Below are 17,081 nucleotides of genomic sequence, written 5' to 3' on the forward strand. Positions count from 1 at the left end.
ATATATAACGTGGGGCTCCTCCCTCTCTCTTGTTACCCCCCCCCCCCCACAACTCCTTCAAGATCCACCAATACATTTCTTCTCTTTCAATCTCTTTGTTTTGGTGTTGAGATCTGGCGGGAAAATGTTTGGCACATTGTAAAATCTATTAGTCTTGGACCAACATGTCGTAATATTCTTTGCTTTTAAGAAATCAATATTTCATCATATTTTTGAAAAACATCCATAGGAAATGTTTAAATATACACTTCATTTCAAATTAATACAGCAGATCCTGTTTTAAAAAGAGAAAGTAAAATTGTTGATTTACAACGCGGTCTTTGTTTTAGACTATGCCTAACACTCCTACTAATTTTCTCCTGTTTTTCAGTTATATCAGAGTTTGTCACTCAGGATTGGATGAAATATTTACCCCATTATTTATAAAATTGAATTTTATGATTATTGTGCTTTTTCCTAAACATTTAGAAATCTTTATTTAATATTAAAACGCCGGCGATATGATGTTGAATATTTTTATTTAAATTGTTAGCTCCGCAGAAACGCACAGCGACTTAAAACTTTCATATCATATAACCGACCGCCTCCTGGCGGCCGGTAAAAATTTTACATTCTTGTATATTGGAACAAATTTTTATGCAGAGCAGCAAGGCCAAGGTTACACAGGTAAACATTGTGCCTGTTGGACCTTTTATTCTCTTGTGTATTCTTGATGACAAAATCTTTGTTTGGGTACCAATATTTTTTACCCCATGACCTTGATCGTGAGGTTTGACCTAGAATTTTAAAAAACTAAAACCTTGCCTATAACTTTTTCTATTGATTTCCAGAGTTCTCAATGATTTTAAACCTGTGGCACAAGACATATGCAAAATACTAATATTCATGACATTGATAGTCTTTTTATGACTGAATTTGCAAAGGAACCACAAGATAAATCAAAAAACACTTAGCCCCTTTGAAATAATATCTTTAATACACAAGTAGCTTCAATTATATGGCAAAATGGTAGTATGAATTTAATATTAAAAAGAACTAATCAATATTGTTTAAACATCTTGTAAAACAAAAATTAGATGTTTACAAAATTAAGAACAGTATACTTTGAAAAAGACCCCCGCAAACACGTAAGTACTTCTTTATAAATTGCTCACAGTTAAGCTGTATGGAATTATTGGCCTCTTAAAGACTTGTCAGACTGTAGGGGGTATTATACATTTATTGCAAGATAATGAGGGAGACATGAAGATTTCTTCACCCATGAAAAATCATATTCCCCAAGGGCAACTCTGGAAATATGATTGTTCATGGGGGAAAAAATCTTCATGTCTCCCTCACTAACAAAAAAAGTATCATGCAATAAATTGTTAATTATACCGAATCAAGCAAATGCAGGAAATATAAAGAAAACATTTAAAAAGAACAATATAAAACAGGTGTAAATTACACCACTAGTAATCCTTCTTGACAAGTCATTCTGATTTACACACTTGTAACATTCATTTCCCACACATGGAAACACTTTTCGAAATATTTATATTTTACAATTTTATATTGACATTATTAATCAATGAAATAAACAATCTGACTCAATAATAATCATCTCATTTGCCGCATCGTGACGTCACAATTGCGAAACACTACGTGAAACACGACGTTTGTTGCAGGGCAAACACAACAGTCATTTGTGTCACATTGAGGCATGTACATCACTATTATCAAAGTGTTTTATCAATATGTACATTTAGTTTGAAATTAGGGAATTTTGTATATGCTTGCAACTGAAATAACTGTTCACTTTAGAGTTCTACCAGAACTGGTGTTTACAGAACTAGTTTACAGAACTAGCACTGTAAGTGTGCTTATAGAAATAACAATACCACCACATTCTCCTTGTTTTAGGACAGAGGAAGAGGTGGCCCACCACGTAACAAGATGGAGATGGCAATAAACATGACTGGAAGAGAGCGAAGAGAATACGTGGAGTGGAAAGCAGAGAGGGACAAAGTGGACCAAGCCCGCATTGACCGTCAGAAATCAGCATCCGGAGAATGGAAACGAGAGTGGGACACCCAAAAGGACCATACTGAGTAAGGGGGTTAAAAAAAACAATACATTCAGAAAATATTGCTAAAATAGACGACCTACCTACATGTATCAACCCCATTCCAAACCAAAGAGTCAGGATACCTCAAGCCATACCATAGTTGCCAACTCACCCGATTTCGTCGGGTCACACCCGATTTTTCAACCCGTAACCCGATTATTTTTTATGACCCGGGGGGTCATGCTTATCACCTGATTTTTGCAGAACAACCCGAAAATCTCCCGATTTTCCGGATTTGGTTCGTAAATTAGGTTGCACTTTTAACTTCCAGTTACAACCCAAGCTTAGATCTAAACAATGCCGATGGATTAATTATCAGTGCAGGTGTAAACAATTAACTGGGTGTTGTTTTGACAAATCAATGTTTGAAGTCAATTAAAATGGCTTCCGATAGAACTAGATCGTTATCAGGCCCAACAGGAACAAACTGAACCAAACACATGTCTCTGATTGAACCAATTGCAAGAAAGAGGAACGATATTTATGTACATTGTACATATCAAGGAATCTTGGAAAGAAAAAAAACTATAATTCTAGATAAAATAAAGTGATCAAAGACAGTGTAGGCCTAATGTCACATTTAAAACACATTGCAGTAGTTAATTAAGAGAGAGGAAAAATAACTTCAAAACTGAAATTGGTAAACTTTCAAATTCAGCAGAAACTGAAAAGGCTTTTAAAAAAAATGCACACTTACTTCAGGTCAATACTGAAATAAAACCTTCAATTTTCATTTTAACATGTAAATTTAAATCAAATTATGTATGAATTTTTTTGTCATAGTAAATTAAATCCTTTTTCAATAAAAGAATTCTCAATACACAAATACTTTGTATATATATGTATAAAATTTAATCATAGTAAATATGCCGTGAATGTCGTTACGCGTTATGACCAGATTTTTTACTTTCCAAATCTGGTCATGACCAGATTTTTACATGCTGGAGGTTGGCAAGTATGAGCCATACATTGATATTACTTGATAATATATTCAAGGTGTTAAAAGTGTATTTATGTAATCATTCAAACTTATAAATATATGTTTTATTGTGTATTAAAATACATGTACATTGTAGATGATAAAATGTAGGAAATTTACCGCGGTATACATGTGTAACATTGTATTTCAGAGAGGCCAACCAAAGGATGGAGCCAGGAAAAAGACCAGGTAATCAAGCTGTAATCAAGCTAGTAATAGGAATAACCATGGGAAGAAAACTAACATTTAACATCTATTTATTATATTTATCTCAGAATTTTGTACAGTGTATACTTATTTGGTAAGCCTAAAAAATTCAGAAAAATGTAGTACATGTATACACAATGGTTACTGTATTTCATTGAGCATGGACATTTTTCCTCTGTGATCAATACATACACATGAGTGTGGACACGATATTACACAATGTGGTGTACTAGGTACACGTTATTATGATTTCAAATTCAGGAATCATATCAAACTAAATACATGTTTGACATGAGAACCAAAATTTTTACAAAACACCAATCTTTTTTACATTAAACATTTTTATTTGTACTGTAGGTAAACCATATTCATCTCATAGACAGCAAAACTCGTTTATAACAAAGTCACTGGGACCTATGAAGTTACTTCGCTATATCCGTAATTCGTTATAACCGCATAAGAAATTCATTAAATTTATAAAGCTGGGGATCCAAGATGACTTTGCTATATCTGTCAATTTGCAATATCCATGTTCATACTAAACAAGTTTTGCTGTACTTGTATCTGATTAGACAGCTGTTATCAGACTTTGGCTTCTAAAGTAACACACACAGAAAGCAACTTAAATCTTTTATTTTAATTGACTTGTTCTGTACTTTTGATTTAAGCTGGCCGTATTGGCAGCGGTCGATTTGATCGAGGCGACAGGGATGAACGGCCACTAGGTGAGGGCATGCTCAACAAAGCATCCCATAATTCATCTATGTATCCCATAATTCATTTTTAGTCTTCATTTACTTACACCACAATATTCTTTTATGTATTTTGTTAAAAACAAAATATCTAGTTGGGAGTAGGACACTGTTTACCCCTGTTCTTTGAGGAATGTTTGCATGTACCAGAACATGTGCAAAATGTACAAGAGCCATTTGTATGACTAGTAAATCGTAAAATTATACAGTATATATTAACCATTATATTTGGATGCAAGAATTTTTCCATTATTATTTTATTTTGCATGAGAAATTATCTTATATATATACCTTTATTTAATTGTACTTTTTTTTTGCATGAACATTTTTTATCCTTAGGATCTCAGATTTAATAGCTTTTTAACCCCTTTTGATACTGTGCAACTATTGACCTCCAATGTTTTTGCACTTTTTTTAAAAGCACAAAAATTATTAAGGTGTCAAACTCAAGACATATTTTACATTTTAAAAACAAGATGTGTTTGTGAAACACTATGCACCTGGTGGCATCAAATTTCTAAAAAACTATTTTTATACGCCCGTCTTAAGACGGGACGTATTATGTTATAGGCTTCGTGTCCGTCCGTCCGTCTGTCCATTCCTGTCCGGCTCATAACTTCAATACTTATAGGCCTAGGATTATCAAACTTTGTCAACTGATACTTCTTGGGTAGACGGTGTGTCGCGCACAAAAAGTAGGTCGCTCTGACCTTTAATTAAGATGCTATGGCCAAATATGGAAAAATCCTGTCCGGCTCATAACTAGTAAACTATTAGACCTAGAACTATCAAACTTGGCAAATGTATACATCTTGGGTAGAAGGTGTGTCGCGACCTATTTCAAGGTCACTGTGACCTTTAATTTAAGTGAAATTTTTTTAAAAACTAAGTCTTTTAAATTTTGAATTTCATAATCCTAAAAAATGCAAAATTTTAGTTGTATCCTTATTAAAAAAGTGTTAAATCAAGAAAATACTTATTTTTTTCAGCATATATACTTGACAGCAATCTATAACAGATATTATGTATGTTAAGAGAAATCCCATGTCTCCCATGAGTGTAATTATCAAGCACTGGTCAAGAGTTTTGATAACAGAAAATTGCATGTCAAATTAGAGAGAAATTAATGAGTTTAGTGTGAGGAGCAAACTGGAGACCATCGGTGTTATCTATGTCCCTTTGGGAATTGGGCAGATGGGTAAGCCTGTTGGATTGTAAATAGCTCTTGTTGGCTAGCCTAAGTTTTAAAATGATTTTGATGAAAAGTAATTAACACTAATTTGATATTGCATTATAAACTAATCTAATATTATATAATATTATTAATTTAAAAAACTAATTTCATAGGGGTGGAATCAGCATGTCCATTTTCCATAGAAATTGCATATTTAAACCTTTCTGACATTAAATGTTAAAAAAAAAATCATTGAGTATTTTATATGTTTTAAAAATATTTTATGGTAGATAGTGCAGATTCATTCATCTATAGTAATGAGAAGACAAGCATCCAGTCAAAGATTAATTAATGAGTTCAATTTAGGCTAGCTAGCATCTTCTTATCTGTATCCTTTGAGAATTAGACAGAACTGCTGGTCAGTTTAAATAGCATATGTCATTTGATGGCCTAGCCTTTTATTTTCAAAATTAATTTGGTTTAAATTAAGTTGTTAAGACTAATTTGATATTGTTTAATATGATGAGCATTTGACAATTAAGGTCTAATACAACCAGTATAGAAATCTATCAATGATGTAATTTGTTATAATTAATGCCTACACCACAGGGGATATCGATGGATAAACAAATATTTTAAGGAATAGAAAAAATCATGGAAATTTTAGAATCAAGGTTTACATGATTTTCTTGCACTCTAAACTGTTTAAGTTAATTGTAATTTTTTGACGGGCGTATCATGCTGTGGCGTGGCACTTTATTAGCATATAGTTCACAGTCAAGATCAAAAGGTCATTGACCTTGGTGTCTTTTGAAAGAACTTAATTAGTGGAGGACGCATACCAAATATGAAGTCTCTATCTCCTATGGTTCAAAAGTTTTATAGAAAGTTTGAACAAGCTGTTTTTAGTATATAGGTCACAGACCTTGATCTTTTTGATCTTGGTGTCTTTTGAAAGAACTTAATTAGTGGAGGACACATACCAAATATGAAGTCTCTATCTCCTATGGTACAAAAGTTATGTTGAAAGTTCGAAAAAGCTATTTTTAGCATATAGGTCACAGTCAATGTCACAAGGTCCTTGACGTTGGTGTCTTTTGAAAGAGCTTAAGTATGCAAACCAAATATGAAGTCTCTATCTCTCATGGTTCAAAAGTTATGGCAAAAGTTTGAAAAAGCTATTTTTAGCATATAGGTCACAGTCAAGATCACAAGGTCATTGACTTTGTTGTCATTTAAAAAAGCTTAATTAGTGGAGCATGCATACCAAATACATTAAAATTCTCTATCTCTCATGGTTCAAAAGTTATGGTGAAGGTTAAAGTTGACAACATACAGACAGACAAACAGAGAGGACAAAAACAATATACGCCTCAGATCTATCAATCCGGGCGCATAAAAATGCAGTGCATACCAGTACATGTATTGAATTATAATGCTTGTTTAACTGAATTATTTGTCAAGTTATTTTCAAAATTTTTTTTTATTTTGAATTGTTAGTTCTTCGACACTTAAAAAGGATCCTTTTAAATTGTACTTTTAAGTATAAAGTACAAGTGTACAAGTGGAATTATGTATATTATTATTAAGTTTAGCTCACCTTTAAAAAGTCAGATAGAACGTGCAATAACAACCCCCACCCTACCCCCATTAAACAACATTAATTTCAGCATTCTTTTCAAAAAGCCATATACTTGAACCATTATAAGGTGGGTAATTTCCCAATGTATCTTATGACATTTGCCAGTTAAACCCATCTAAAATTATAACTTCGAAATGCTTCAGTTCTTAAATGTCTTATGATGAAATTGGGTGATGAACATTTGTATATGGCATTTTTCTCAACAAGAATTTTATCAATTATGATGTATTGAATTGTTCTATATGTGATTGTAAAAATAGCAGAAAAAAGTTGTCTAGATGTGATAATAAAAGAAAAAGTTAGTGCATGTTTAAGGAATCACTGTCTAGTTAGTATAGTATGCCAGGGCATCAACAATAGTGGGAAACATGGGATAATTTGCATAATGGGCAAAGCCGGTTATGCATAACCTGTTATGCATAAATTATCCCATGTTTCCCACTATCTTTGATGTCCCTGGCATACTATACTAACAAGACAGTGATTCCTTATATTTCCATTTCATTATGAATTAAAATTGTAGATTTAGACTTTAAAAATGTAGACATAGATTTAAATTACACGAGGACTCCCATGCCAATTTCAATGGTCCTCGCCCACTTATGTCAAACACAAAAATGGCTGCACGAGATTTACATGCATATTTGGCCTCCTTAGCGGCAGACACAGAGACAGATGCGCAAGAGATTTGCATGCGTATTAGGCCTCCTAAGCTCTTGACCTATCGACCTGCCTAATTTACATTACGGTAGAATTATCAAGAAGTTAACATTGCTACATCTTCGCTAGCCAAGGGTTTCTGATACGCTACTCTCCTCATAAACCCTTGGTGAAGTTAAAAGACGGGATTGTTTTCCGTCACGTGATCTCGAATCTATCAGGTACGCACAGATTGCGTCATCGCCAGAAATAAAGACACGTGTTAAAAAAAATTAAATCAAAGTTTTTTTCAAGAATAATTAAGAAGCAATAATTGAGTTATGTTTATTCATTATTTATAGAACAAATCTGAAGCTTCAATATAGATTCTTAATCACATATTTAGAAGATATTGGATGACACCATGGCTATTCATAGAATTGAATGTTATCTTACGGATTGTTGTTTTCTTGTGTTTTTCATTTCCGAGATTAAAGAGTGAAGATGTATCCCGAACGCAAATTTCGTCATTTACAAAAAACAATTGCTGATTGGTCGACCTGGGTGTACTGAAATCCAATCAGAACTCTCGAAAAAAATCCCGATTTCTATGAACACCGTAGGCCAAGGGTTTATGAGGAGAGGAGCGTATCAGAAACCCTTGGCTAGCGAAGATGACATTGCTAACTTTCAAAGGAGAAAAGTTTCACAGAGAAAAATATTAGAAATGGAAATATTTAAGTATGACTCGTTGCTTGGTTAGACTGATCAAGTAACTTTTAGTGGTGCATTCTGTTTAGCGATTTTGGCAGAAAGCAGATCCTGCTAAATCAAGCACATTGCTAAATTTCTTGTACATCATAGATTTACATCTAGCACATTGAGATAGCGCTAAATCAAATTATGCTAACTTATTGTAAAAATTATTTCCTCCAGCTATCAAAATACGTTTATAACATTTCAATATAAAATATTATAAGCAATAACAAGAAATAAATAACTTTGCATTTCACTTTCATTAGGATTATGTTTTGTATATGTTTGTATAGGAAACTGTAGGTCTGTAGCTCATGGAAATTAGATAATGAATGGATGACTATTTTGTCCATCCCCCTTTTTCCTCAGATCACTGAGCTTCAGATTAGCAGCTAGTATTAAAATTAATCAGATGTAACTACATGAGGGGCTTGTATTTCATGTATTAGTCAAATGATATACAGTCATATCAAATTAACACTAATTTCTACCTGCTGAGATAAAAATCTGGTATTGTAATATATGGAAGTTTTTGGAACTTGTGTCCAGTCCCTTTGACGTTGTCAATAAAATATGTGCAAAACAAAAATCTGGCAGAGCACATTGGCATAATTGTCATACAAGACAATTCTCAAATGGAATCTGCAAAAAAAAATTTTCATTCGGAACAAATATTCATGCAAATAAAATTTATTTGTTCATAAATAATGCCTCCCTACAGGATCTTTTTGAAATGTATATTTTAATTCTGAACTAGTATTAATTCATAAAGCTTTTTAGCTAATTAGTAGCAAGAAAAAGCTTGTCAATCTTCCAATGTATGACAATTTTGCAACAAATCTAGTAGGAAAAAGGAGAAACCATTGAAAAAGTACCGGTAAATATTGATAACAAGAGGCCCAGGGGCCACATCACTCACCTGAGCAAATCGGAATCAGATCAGAACTGAAAAGTTTACTGAAAGGAGGGGGGGGGGGGGGCTTGAATTTTAATACTCTTTTAGAATGCCTTCATATTAATACAGCATATGACTTTGCTGTTCTTGATACAAAAATTTTTTTAAACCATTTTCTCCCTATATGTTACTTCGTAATACTTTAAATTTGTTTCCCCATTGTTTCCCTCCCTACCCTAATGGGCCATGATTTGGAACAAATTTAAATCCTCAATAGATGAGGATACTTACATGTCAATATGACTAAACATAGCTTTTCTGTTCTTGGGATTTTCCCCAATATTTTTCTATGTAAATCTTTGATCCACCGTTGTGGCCCTACCCTACCCTTGGGGGTTATGATTTGAACAAATTTAATTCTTCATTACCTGAAAATGCTTCCATATAAATACTGGTATCACTACTCATGGCTTTGCTATTCTTGAGAAGAAGATTTTTCAAAATATATTTTAATGTAAAACTAGAATCCCCCATTGTGGCCCCAGCCTATCCCTTGGGGTTAAGAATTTGAACAAACTAGAATCTACACTACCTGAGGATTATTCCATATAAATATCGCTAATCATGGCTTGAAGTACTTGAGAAGAAGATTTTTAAAAATGTTTCCTATATATTATTATGTAAAACTTTGATCGGCCATTGTGGCCCCACCCTAATCCAGGGGTTCATGATTTGAACAAACTTGAATCTACACTACCTGAGGATGCTTCCTCACGAGTTTCATCTTTCCTGGCCCAGTGGTTCTTGAAAAGATTTTTAAAAAAAATTTCCTATATATTCCTATATAAAACTTGAACGGCCATTGTGGCCCCACCCTAACCCCGGGGGTCATGATTTGAACAAACTTGAATCTACACTACCTGAGGATGCTTCCACATGAGTTTCATCTTTCCTGGCCCAGTGGTTCTTGAGAAGAAGATTTTTAAAGATATTTCCTATATTCTCCTATGTAAAACTTGGATCAGCCATTGTGGCCCCACCCTACCCCCGGGGGTCATGATTTGAACAAATTTGAATCTACACTACCTGAGGATGCTTCCACATGAGTTTCATTTTTCTGGCCCGTGGTTCTTGAGAAGAAGATTTTTTTAAAATGCCATTAATTTTTCACTATTTCATAATTATCTCCCCTTGGAAGAGGGTGTGGCCCTTCATTTGAACAAACTTGAATACCCTTCACCTAAGGATACTTTGTGGCAAGTTTAGTTGAAATTGGCCCACTGGATCTTGAGAAGAAGATGAAAATGTGAAAAGTTTGTGACAAAGAACTATATGCGGTATTAACCAACATTTGCCCCCCAAAATCAAACTTTGATGGAGTAATATTTAATTAAGTCCTTAAACAGGGGAGTATATGCTGACTTCAAAGCACTGAATAATTTCATAAGTCATGACGTCATATGTACGTAATGACGTCACAAATATGACGTAAATTTCAGTTTTTTATGAATTTTGCAGAAAAATGTACATATGTCGTCGATATTTTAAATTCACCGAGCGCATGTGTGTTCAGGATTATTTTGATATAATGTGTAGAATGATAATATCAATGAAATATGTCAATATTGTTCCTGAACACACATGCGCTCTATAAATTCTAAAGCTTAAATTGTTGAAATTTTGTCCATTTTGTCCTCTTTCTGAAAAAGGATATAAAATCGGACTAGTTTGTGACGTCATAAAAACAGAAATTGTGAATACACTGCTCTGGAACTATAATATTTTCTGTTAACTTATATTTCTCGTACAATTTATTGAATTCAGCACATTTCATGAAGTTTTCAAAATTTGACTTTTGTGGGGGCAAACATATGCAATATACCGCATATAGTTCTTTTGATGAGAAAAGCTCACTTGAGCCTTTGGCTCAGGTGAGCTAAAAATACAAACAAATTACATTTCTTATAAGTTGGCAGATTTTCAAGAGGAAAACATTCTTTTGATTTTGATAGAGTTGAGAAAACAGAAAACATCTTTATTTGTATCAGAAGACTGAAAAAAATGTTGGGGTATTATGTTTATACTGTTTAAGAATAAAGCCTTATACCATTGTAATGTACATTTACTGGTATTTAATTTTTTCTCATTTTTTATTGTTTCATAAGAGCATAAAATCCGTACAGTTTGTGTGCTTTATATGTTTACTTTCTGGTGAAGAATTTAAAAATTATTTCTTCAGGACCTGGACGAAAGGATTCCAAGGAATCTGGAGGGAAACCTCAGCCAAATGGAGTGGGACAGGAACATTCTGTGGAGAAAGATGCTGCAGTCCATCGTCCAGTCGGAAGGGGTCGGGGAAGAGGCAGAGCTCGCAACAGGGGTAGTGGCACTGGGAATGATCCAGGGCGGGTGAGGACGTATTCAGGAGAGGACAGACATGTTGAATGCAAGAAGGACCTGCTGGTCATTAAGGTAGATAACACACCAGGGACAAAGTCAGACCAGGTGGAAGTGGAGTATTCTGATGGAGAAAATGAAGCACATAGTGGAGATCACACTGCAGCTCACCACAAGAAGGCAGGGCCACATGCTGAGGAACTGTGGTGGGATGAAGAAGGGGATGATATAGGGCTGGAGTTGCAGGGAATCCCAGCTGAAGATGATATTTTTGAGCAGAAAGACCTGTTTAATGATTATCATGGGGAAGAATATGATAAAAATGGCCATTTTGAGGATGCTCCAGGACAAACGAGCCAGGGAGATGATGATGAATGGGAGGACTGTACAACAAGTGAAGACTTCTCTACTGATAGAAGTCAGAGTCAGACATCAGTATCAGATGATTTGACCTCTTCCCTCAAGGTCAATCTTAATCCTGATGCACCTGTCTTTACTCCAGCTTCACCAACATCACCCAGCCCACTGGCAGCAAAGGTCAGTAAAGAACCAAAGACTGAAAAGGCATCACCTAAAGAAAAAAAGACAAAAGAGTTAAAAGTTGGAGAGGGAAAACTCCCCCAAAATAAAGAGGAAAAAGCCCCACTGGACAGCAAAAAGGAGAAAACTGAACATTCCAAGAGTGACACAGGTCACTCTGACTCTAGAAAGGCAGCCACAAAGCCTGAGGAGTCTACATTAGCTTCCTCTGAGGAGGAGCTCAAAGGTGAGGTATCGGAGAAACCAGCAATGGCTGACTCCCTTACCACACCAGAGGAACCTGCTGTAAAGGCAGACACTAACCCTGATGATAAGGGTCAGTCTGAGGAAACTCAGACTCTGGTCGATCCTCCCACAGATACGCTGCCTAAAGAAGAGGCAGATCAAGATGACACCAAGAAGGATATTCAAAGTGAGAATATAGATGAGGAGAAACAAAAACCTGAGGTTAACGATGAAGAAGATTCTCACAGTGAAGAAGCAGAAGATGTCACTGAAGATAATATCTTAGGTAAATTGTTTGTCTAGGTTTTTTATGAGGTGTATGTTTTCTCACTTATATTTTATATATAAAACTGAAAGATTTTGTTTAATTATTGTTATAACTATTGACAATTTTTTAGAGAAAGATGAGAGGGAGGATAAAGAAGCCACACCGACTCCCCAGAAAGAGGAGGAAAGTGCTCAAGCCTGAACTGCTCGCTGTCACTAGCCGTAAGTGTCTTGTGTGAGGTTTTCATTGTTAGGGTTATCCCTCTTTGTACAGAAGTTACTGTGTAATTTGACCAATGAATTAATACATGTAGTAAGGTTTTATGTCCATTTAATATCATTTAATACTCTGTTGAAGTCTTTATAGTTTACAGGTTTTAAATTGTAGCAGTTTATTTATTCTTAATTATGTCGCCCCGAACGAAGTCGGAGGTGATTGCGATTGTACGCATGTTTTTGTTCTACAGGCTGTTTCTCGCAAGATGGCTGGGACAATCTTTCTGAAACTTTCCTCAAAGGAGGATCACTGGTTGTAGTTGTGTTGTGTGGTCATTCAGTTTCAAAATGGCTACCGTTGCCATGGAACCTGCAAAAAGCGACTAATTTTAATTGTCCAAGAGTGTTCTCTCTGGTCCCTTGGACATTCGTCATGAAACTTTATTGATTTAATGATTAGTGTCTGTTATTGTGCGTGTTGCATGTAAAAATTGCAAATTGTCAATAGTAACCATGGAAACAGGGAAAAAGTGAAAATTCTTTAACTTTGATTCTTAAATCAAATTACCGTAAGGACTGATACGAGTAGATGGTTAGCTAATGGGTATTGTTTCAGTGATGAAAAAATGAAAGTCTTGTCCAGTTCGGGGCAACATATGCTATTGCTTGCAATAGCAGACTTTCTAGTTCCAATTTGCTTTTGCTACTGTCATCAAAATACAACTTTACAGTGTACATTTAAATTCAGTTTATGAAAGAAATGTTCAAGCAAATGCACATGTGCAATATTTACCAGTTAAATTAACTTAATCATTGTCATATGTATACCTAATACTGGATTAAAAGAAAGAACCAAAAAGCATGGTCATTCAGAATACATTGTTAAAATATTTCGATATATACATGTACTTACACTCCATGTTTGGGAGATGGTGTGTTTGAATTTTGGCTGCGACTGTCCTAAGTTGATAAAAAATGGGTAGCAACTGTTCCTTCACTGTGTACTCAGTGCTTGAAGTGAAAAATTTCCTTCGGATGAGACCTTTAAAAAACGAGGTCCATTGCAATGGCAGGCATTGGCACAATAAAGATCCCTCAATGGCACTGAGTGCCGAGTAAAGGTCAAAATTTGAACTTCTTCACCGGTATATGGTGACGTGTTTACCTGATTAAAAAAATCTTGAATGGGACGTAAAACAACATATCAATTAATCACTTCAGACATCTAATACACTGCTCAGTTCATTTTTTTTTTCACATGAATCTGATTTATTTTTTAGATTCAGGCTTTTGAAGACGAGACAGCGATCATTTCCATTTTCGTCAACCATCCTGCAGGTGGTTTAATTTTAAGAGACATAACAACTTTGGGAGATATTATAGGTCATATGAAGTAAATATAACCTTCATTAGCAAATAGAAATAGGATAGTGTTAACTAAAAGGTATGTTTTTAATGTTCTGTTTCATAGAAGCAATAGATACATACTTGTATGTATTATTCAACTACTTTTATGTACAATCATTGTGATTTTACTGGGAAAGGTTAAAACTTTTGTGTAAGTTTGAATCACTACTGAAATATATAATCAGTATAGTAGAATACAATATGTAGTTGACCGTTAAAAATCTAATATTTGCTAATGTATCTTGGTTCACTTATAAAATTGTCATTTATGATTTAATTTTTCCCTTAATTGCATAGTGTGTTGTTCGAGATATAAGAAGTTGCTTTAGTCCACTTTCAATTATGGGAAAAAGGGAAGAAGGCATTGTCCATTCAAAAGAAAATGACCTAGAGAATTTGTTAACAGGTATAAGATTTTGTTGTTTTTTTTTAAGCTTTACCTAGACTGCCAATGATAAGAAAATACCTTTAGTCCTTTACTCTGGGTATTATTTTTTTAATTTTAGTGTAGAACTACAATTGACTACTGTGTTTATAAACTTGATGATGTGTTTTTAAATGTAATGAAGGAGGGAAAAGGCCTATGACTTTTACACATTTTTTTCCCATAATTTTTTACAAAAAAGTTTTATTGAATACATTTGTATTTTGTACTATTTATAATTAAATGTTTGTCAGAACATTGAACAAAGGAAGATGGGAAAACGAGTATTTAGAATATAAAAATAGATTTGGGAAATTCTTAATGACAAAAAAGGATTGAATATTTGATAATAGGCATGAAGAATTTCTTGATTGGTGCAAAGATGTAAATGTTTGTGAAAAACAATGCTTTTTTGTAATTTGACCTTTTGAAGCTACTCGTTGTGTGTTTGATGAAGTGTTTGATAATGTCACAAGTGACATGTTTAATGTGTATTGGTGCTTTTATTGCATATCAGTTTTAAAAGATAATTAGATTATAACTTCCTTAAAGTCATCAATTAATTCATTTTTGATGAACTTTTTTTTAATTTAAATAATATTTTTATTTGAAATGGTTTAATATCCATGCTTATTATTTATTGAAAATCTTGTTAGTAATATATATATTGTTGAATCACATGGTAGTGATTTTAGTGTGTTTATTCCCTCCAGTCCGTTGTATGTCAATAATTAGGATTCAAATTAATGTTCAAGAATCAGCAATTTCTGTTCAGATTTTGATTTTGTTTAATGTTGGTGTGTTTATTTAATAAGATGAATGACATTTTTTTTGTGCATCAATAATTTTTATTATACATGTACTTATTTTATATTCAAATTAACAACAGATATTTGCATTTAAAAAAACAACAAAAAAAAGTGTAAAATGTATATGAAAAAAAAACAACAACAAACCAAAAATAGGTATATATAAACATAAGGAATTTAGCATTGATTCACATCTCTATCACTTTAAAAATGGTGAGAATGGCTGACCAATAAACAATCATTGTCCACATGCAGTGGTAAGTGTAGGGTTGAATGTTATTCCCTGTATTAAATTTGAATCCTTTTGGCAACATCTAAAAAAAAATGATAAAATTTTATGATTTATTTTATTGTAATTAAAAAATTGAATACAGTTTGGTCAGCCTTACCATGGGAAACATTCCCGATTTTTTCATTGATTTCATTTCTGTAATAATTATTGTTTTGCTGAAATGAATTAGATGTATATGAGTTGGAAAACTAAAAACTAAGTGTAATCGCATGATCAAACTTGCCATATGAGATTCATTATAATGGTTTTTATTATACAATAAAAAGTCAGCCTCATACTATTGCTTAGTCTTTGTTGTTTATTAATGAAGGGTTTCTATATTGCTGACTGCTAATGAACAATTTATTTTACAAGTTCTTTGGGTCTGTCTTTTTTCTCTGTTTTTAGGGAGGAAATTTTTCAAAATCATGTTTTCATGATGTTAAATATTTTCAATGTTCCAAACAATCAAAATGAATTTGAATTATCATACCTATACTGAATTCCAATACTCCATTAAAATCCTTACAAAGATACATAGCTGATTCCAGTAAATGTTTAACCAAGCCCTCACTAAAATAATCAGAACTGTGAAGGGGAAACTTCAGAGTTCTTTACAATAGTAATTTGAAAAGTGATTTTAATCAGAGTTGGATGCTCAAAATATCTAAAGCAAGAAGCCCAAGGGTCTTGAATTGCTCTTCTGATGAATTGTACGACCTATCACTTCTTTTTTGAAGCCTCTGAGTATCCTGTATAATGAGATTCTTGAAGAAGGCCACAGTGACCCACTTTTGGTAAACATACACCAAGACCCCAAAATGACAAAATTTTATGATTTTAAGACTAAGTATTTGAAATATGTAGATATCGCCTTTGAAATTCCATAAATATGTCACCATGACCGAAATTGACATTCTGGGGAGCATGAAATTCTAAAAGTAGGCTACTTAGTATTCGAAATATTTAGATATTGCCTTGAAATTCCAAAAAAAGGTCACTGACTCAATGTTACCTACTTTTAAGTTGATCGACACATGCTTGGGACCCAAGATGAATCAACTGACAAAGTTTGACGATTCTTAGCCAATTAGTACCTGAAATCTTCAATTTCAAAAGTAGATCATTGTGACCTACTTTTCAGATGACATTCTCTGAAGACCAAAATGTGCAAAAGATGATTGTAAACCAATGAGTAACTGAGATATTTAAATTAGTCATTAAAATTTTTTTTTAAATGGTCACATTGACCTATTTTTTGGTTGACATGCTCTTAAGACCAAAGATGCATCAATTGACAAACTTTTTTGATTCTAAGCCAATAAGTATCGGAGAGATTTGAATATAGCGATACGATTTAAGAGTAGGTCACGG

General features: G+C 33.6%; 1 protein-coding gene across 5 annotated transcripts in view; it reads left to right on the top strand.

Annotated features, from left to right (window-relative positions):
• LOC134240376 (coiled-coil domain-containing protein 9-like) overlaps positions 1-16,010 on the top strand; it is a 39,893-nt gene extending 23,883 nt beyond the window's left edge. For 4 of the 5 annotated variants that reach the window (XM_062722466.1, XM_062722468.1, XM_062722470.1 and 1 more), the window contains 6 exons: positions 1,903-2,090; positions 3,238-3,275; positions 3,962-4,018; positions 11,391-12,599; positions 12,712-12,802; positions 14,077-16,010. In XM_062722466.1, the coding sequence (XP_062578450.1) occupies positions 1,903-2,090; positions 3,238-3,275; positions 3,962-4,018; positions 11,391-12,599; positions 12,712-12,782 (1,563 nt within the window). In that variant the 3' untranslated portion in view covers positions 12,783-12,802; positions 14,077-16,010. The remainder of the gene's footprint in view (positions 1-1,902; positions 2,091-3,237; positions 3,276-3,961; positions 4,019-11,390; positions 12,600-12,711; positions 12,803-14,076) is intronic. The other variant, XM_062722467.1, reaches the window with a different exon arrangement.
• Positions 16,011-17,081: the final 1,071 nt, after the last annotated feature.

Source organism: Saccostrea cucullata, unplaced genomic scaffold (assembly GCF_032062105.1).
Source record: "Saccostrea cucullata isolate Sc308-1 unplaced genomic scaffold, CSIRO_AGI_Scuc_v1 ctg5762, whole genome shotgun sequence".
In the NCBI taxonomy this organism is placed as follows: domain Eukaryota; kingdom Metazoa; phylum Mollusca; class Bivalvia; order Ostreida; family Ostreidae; genus Saccostrea; species Saccostrea cuccullata.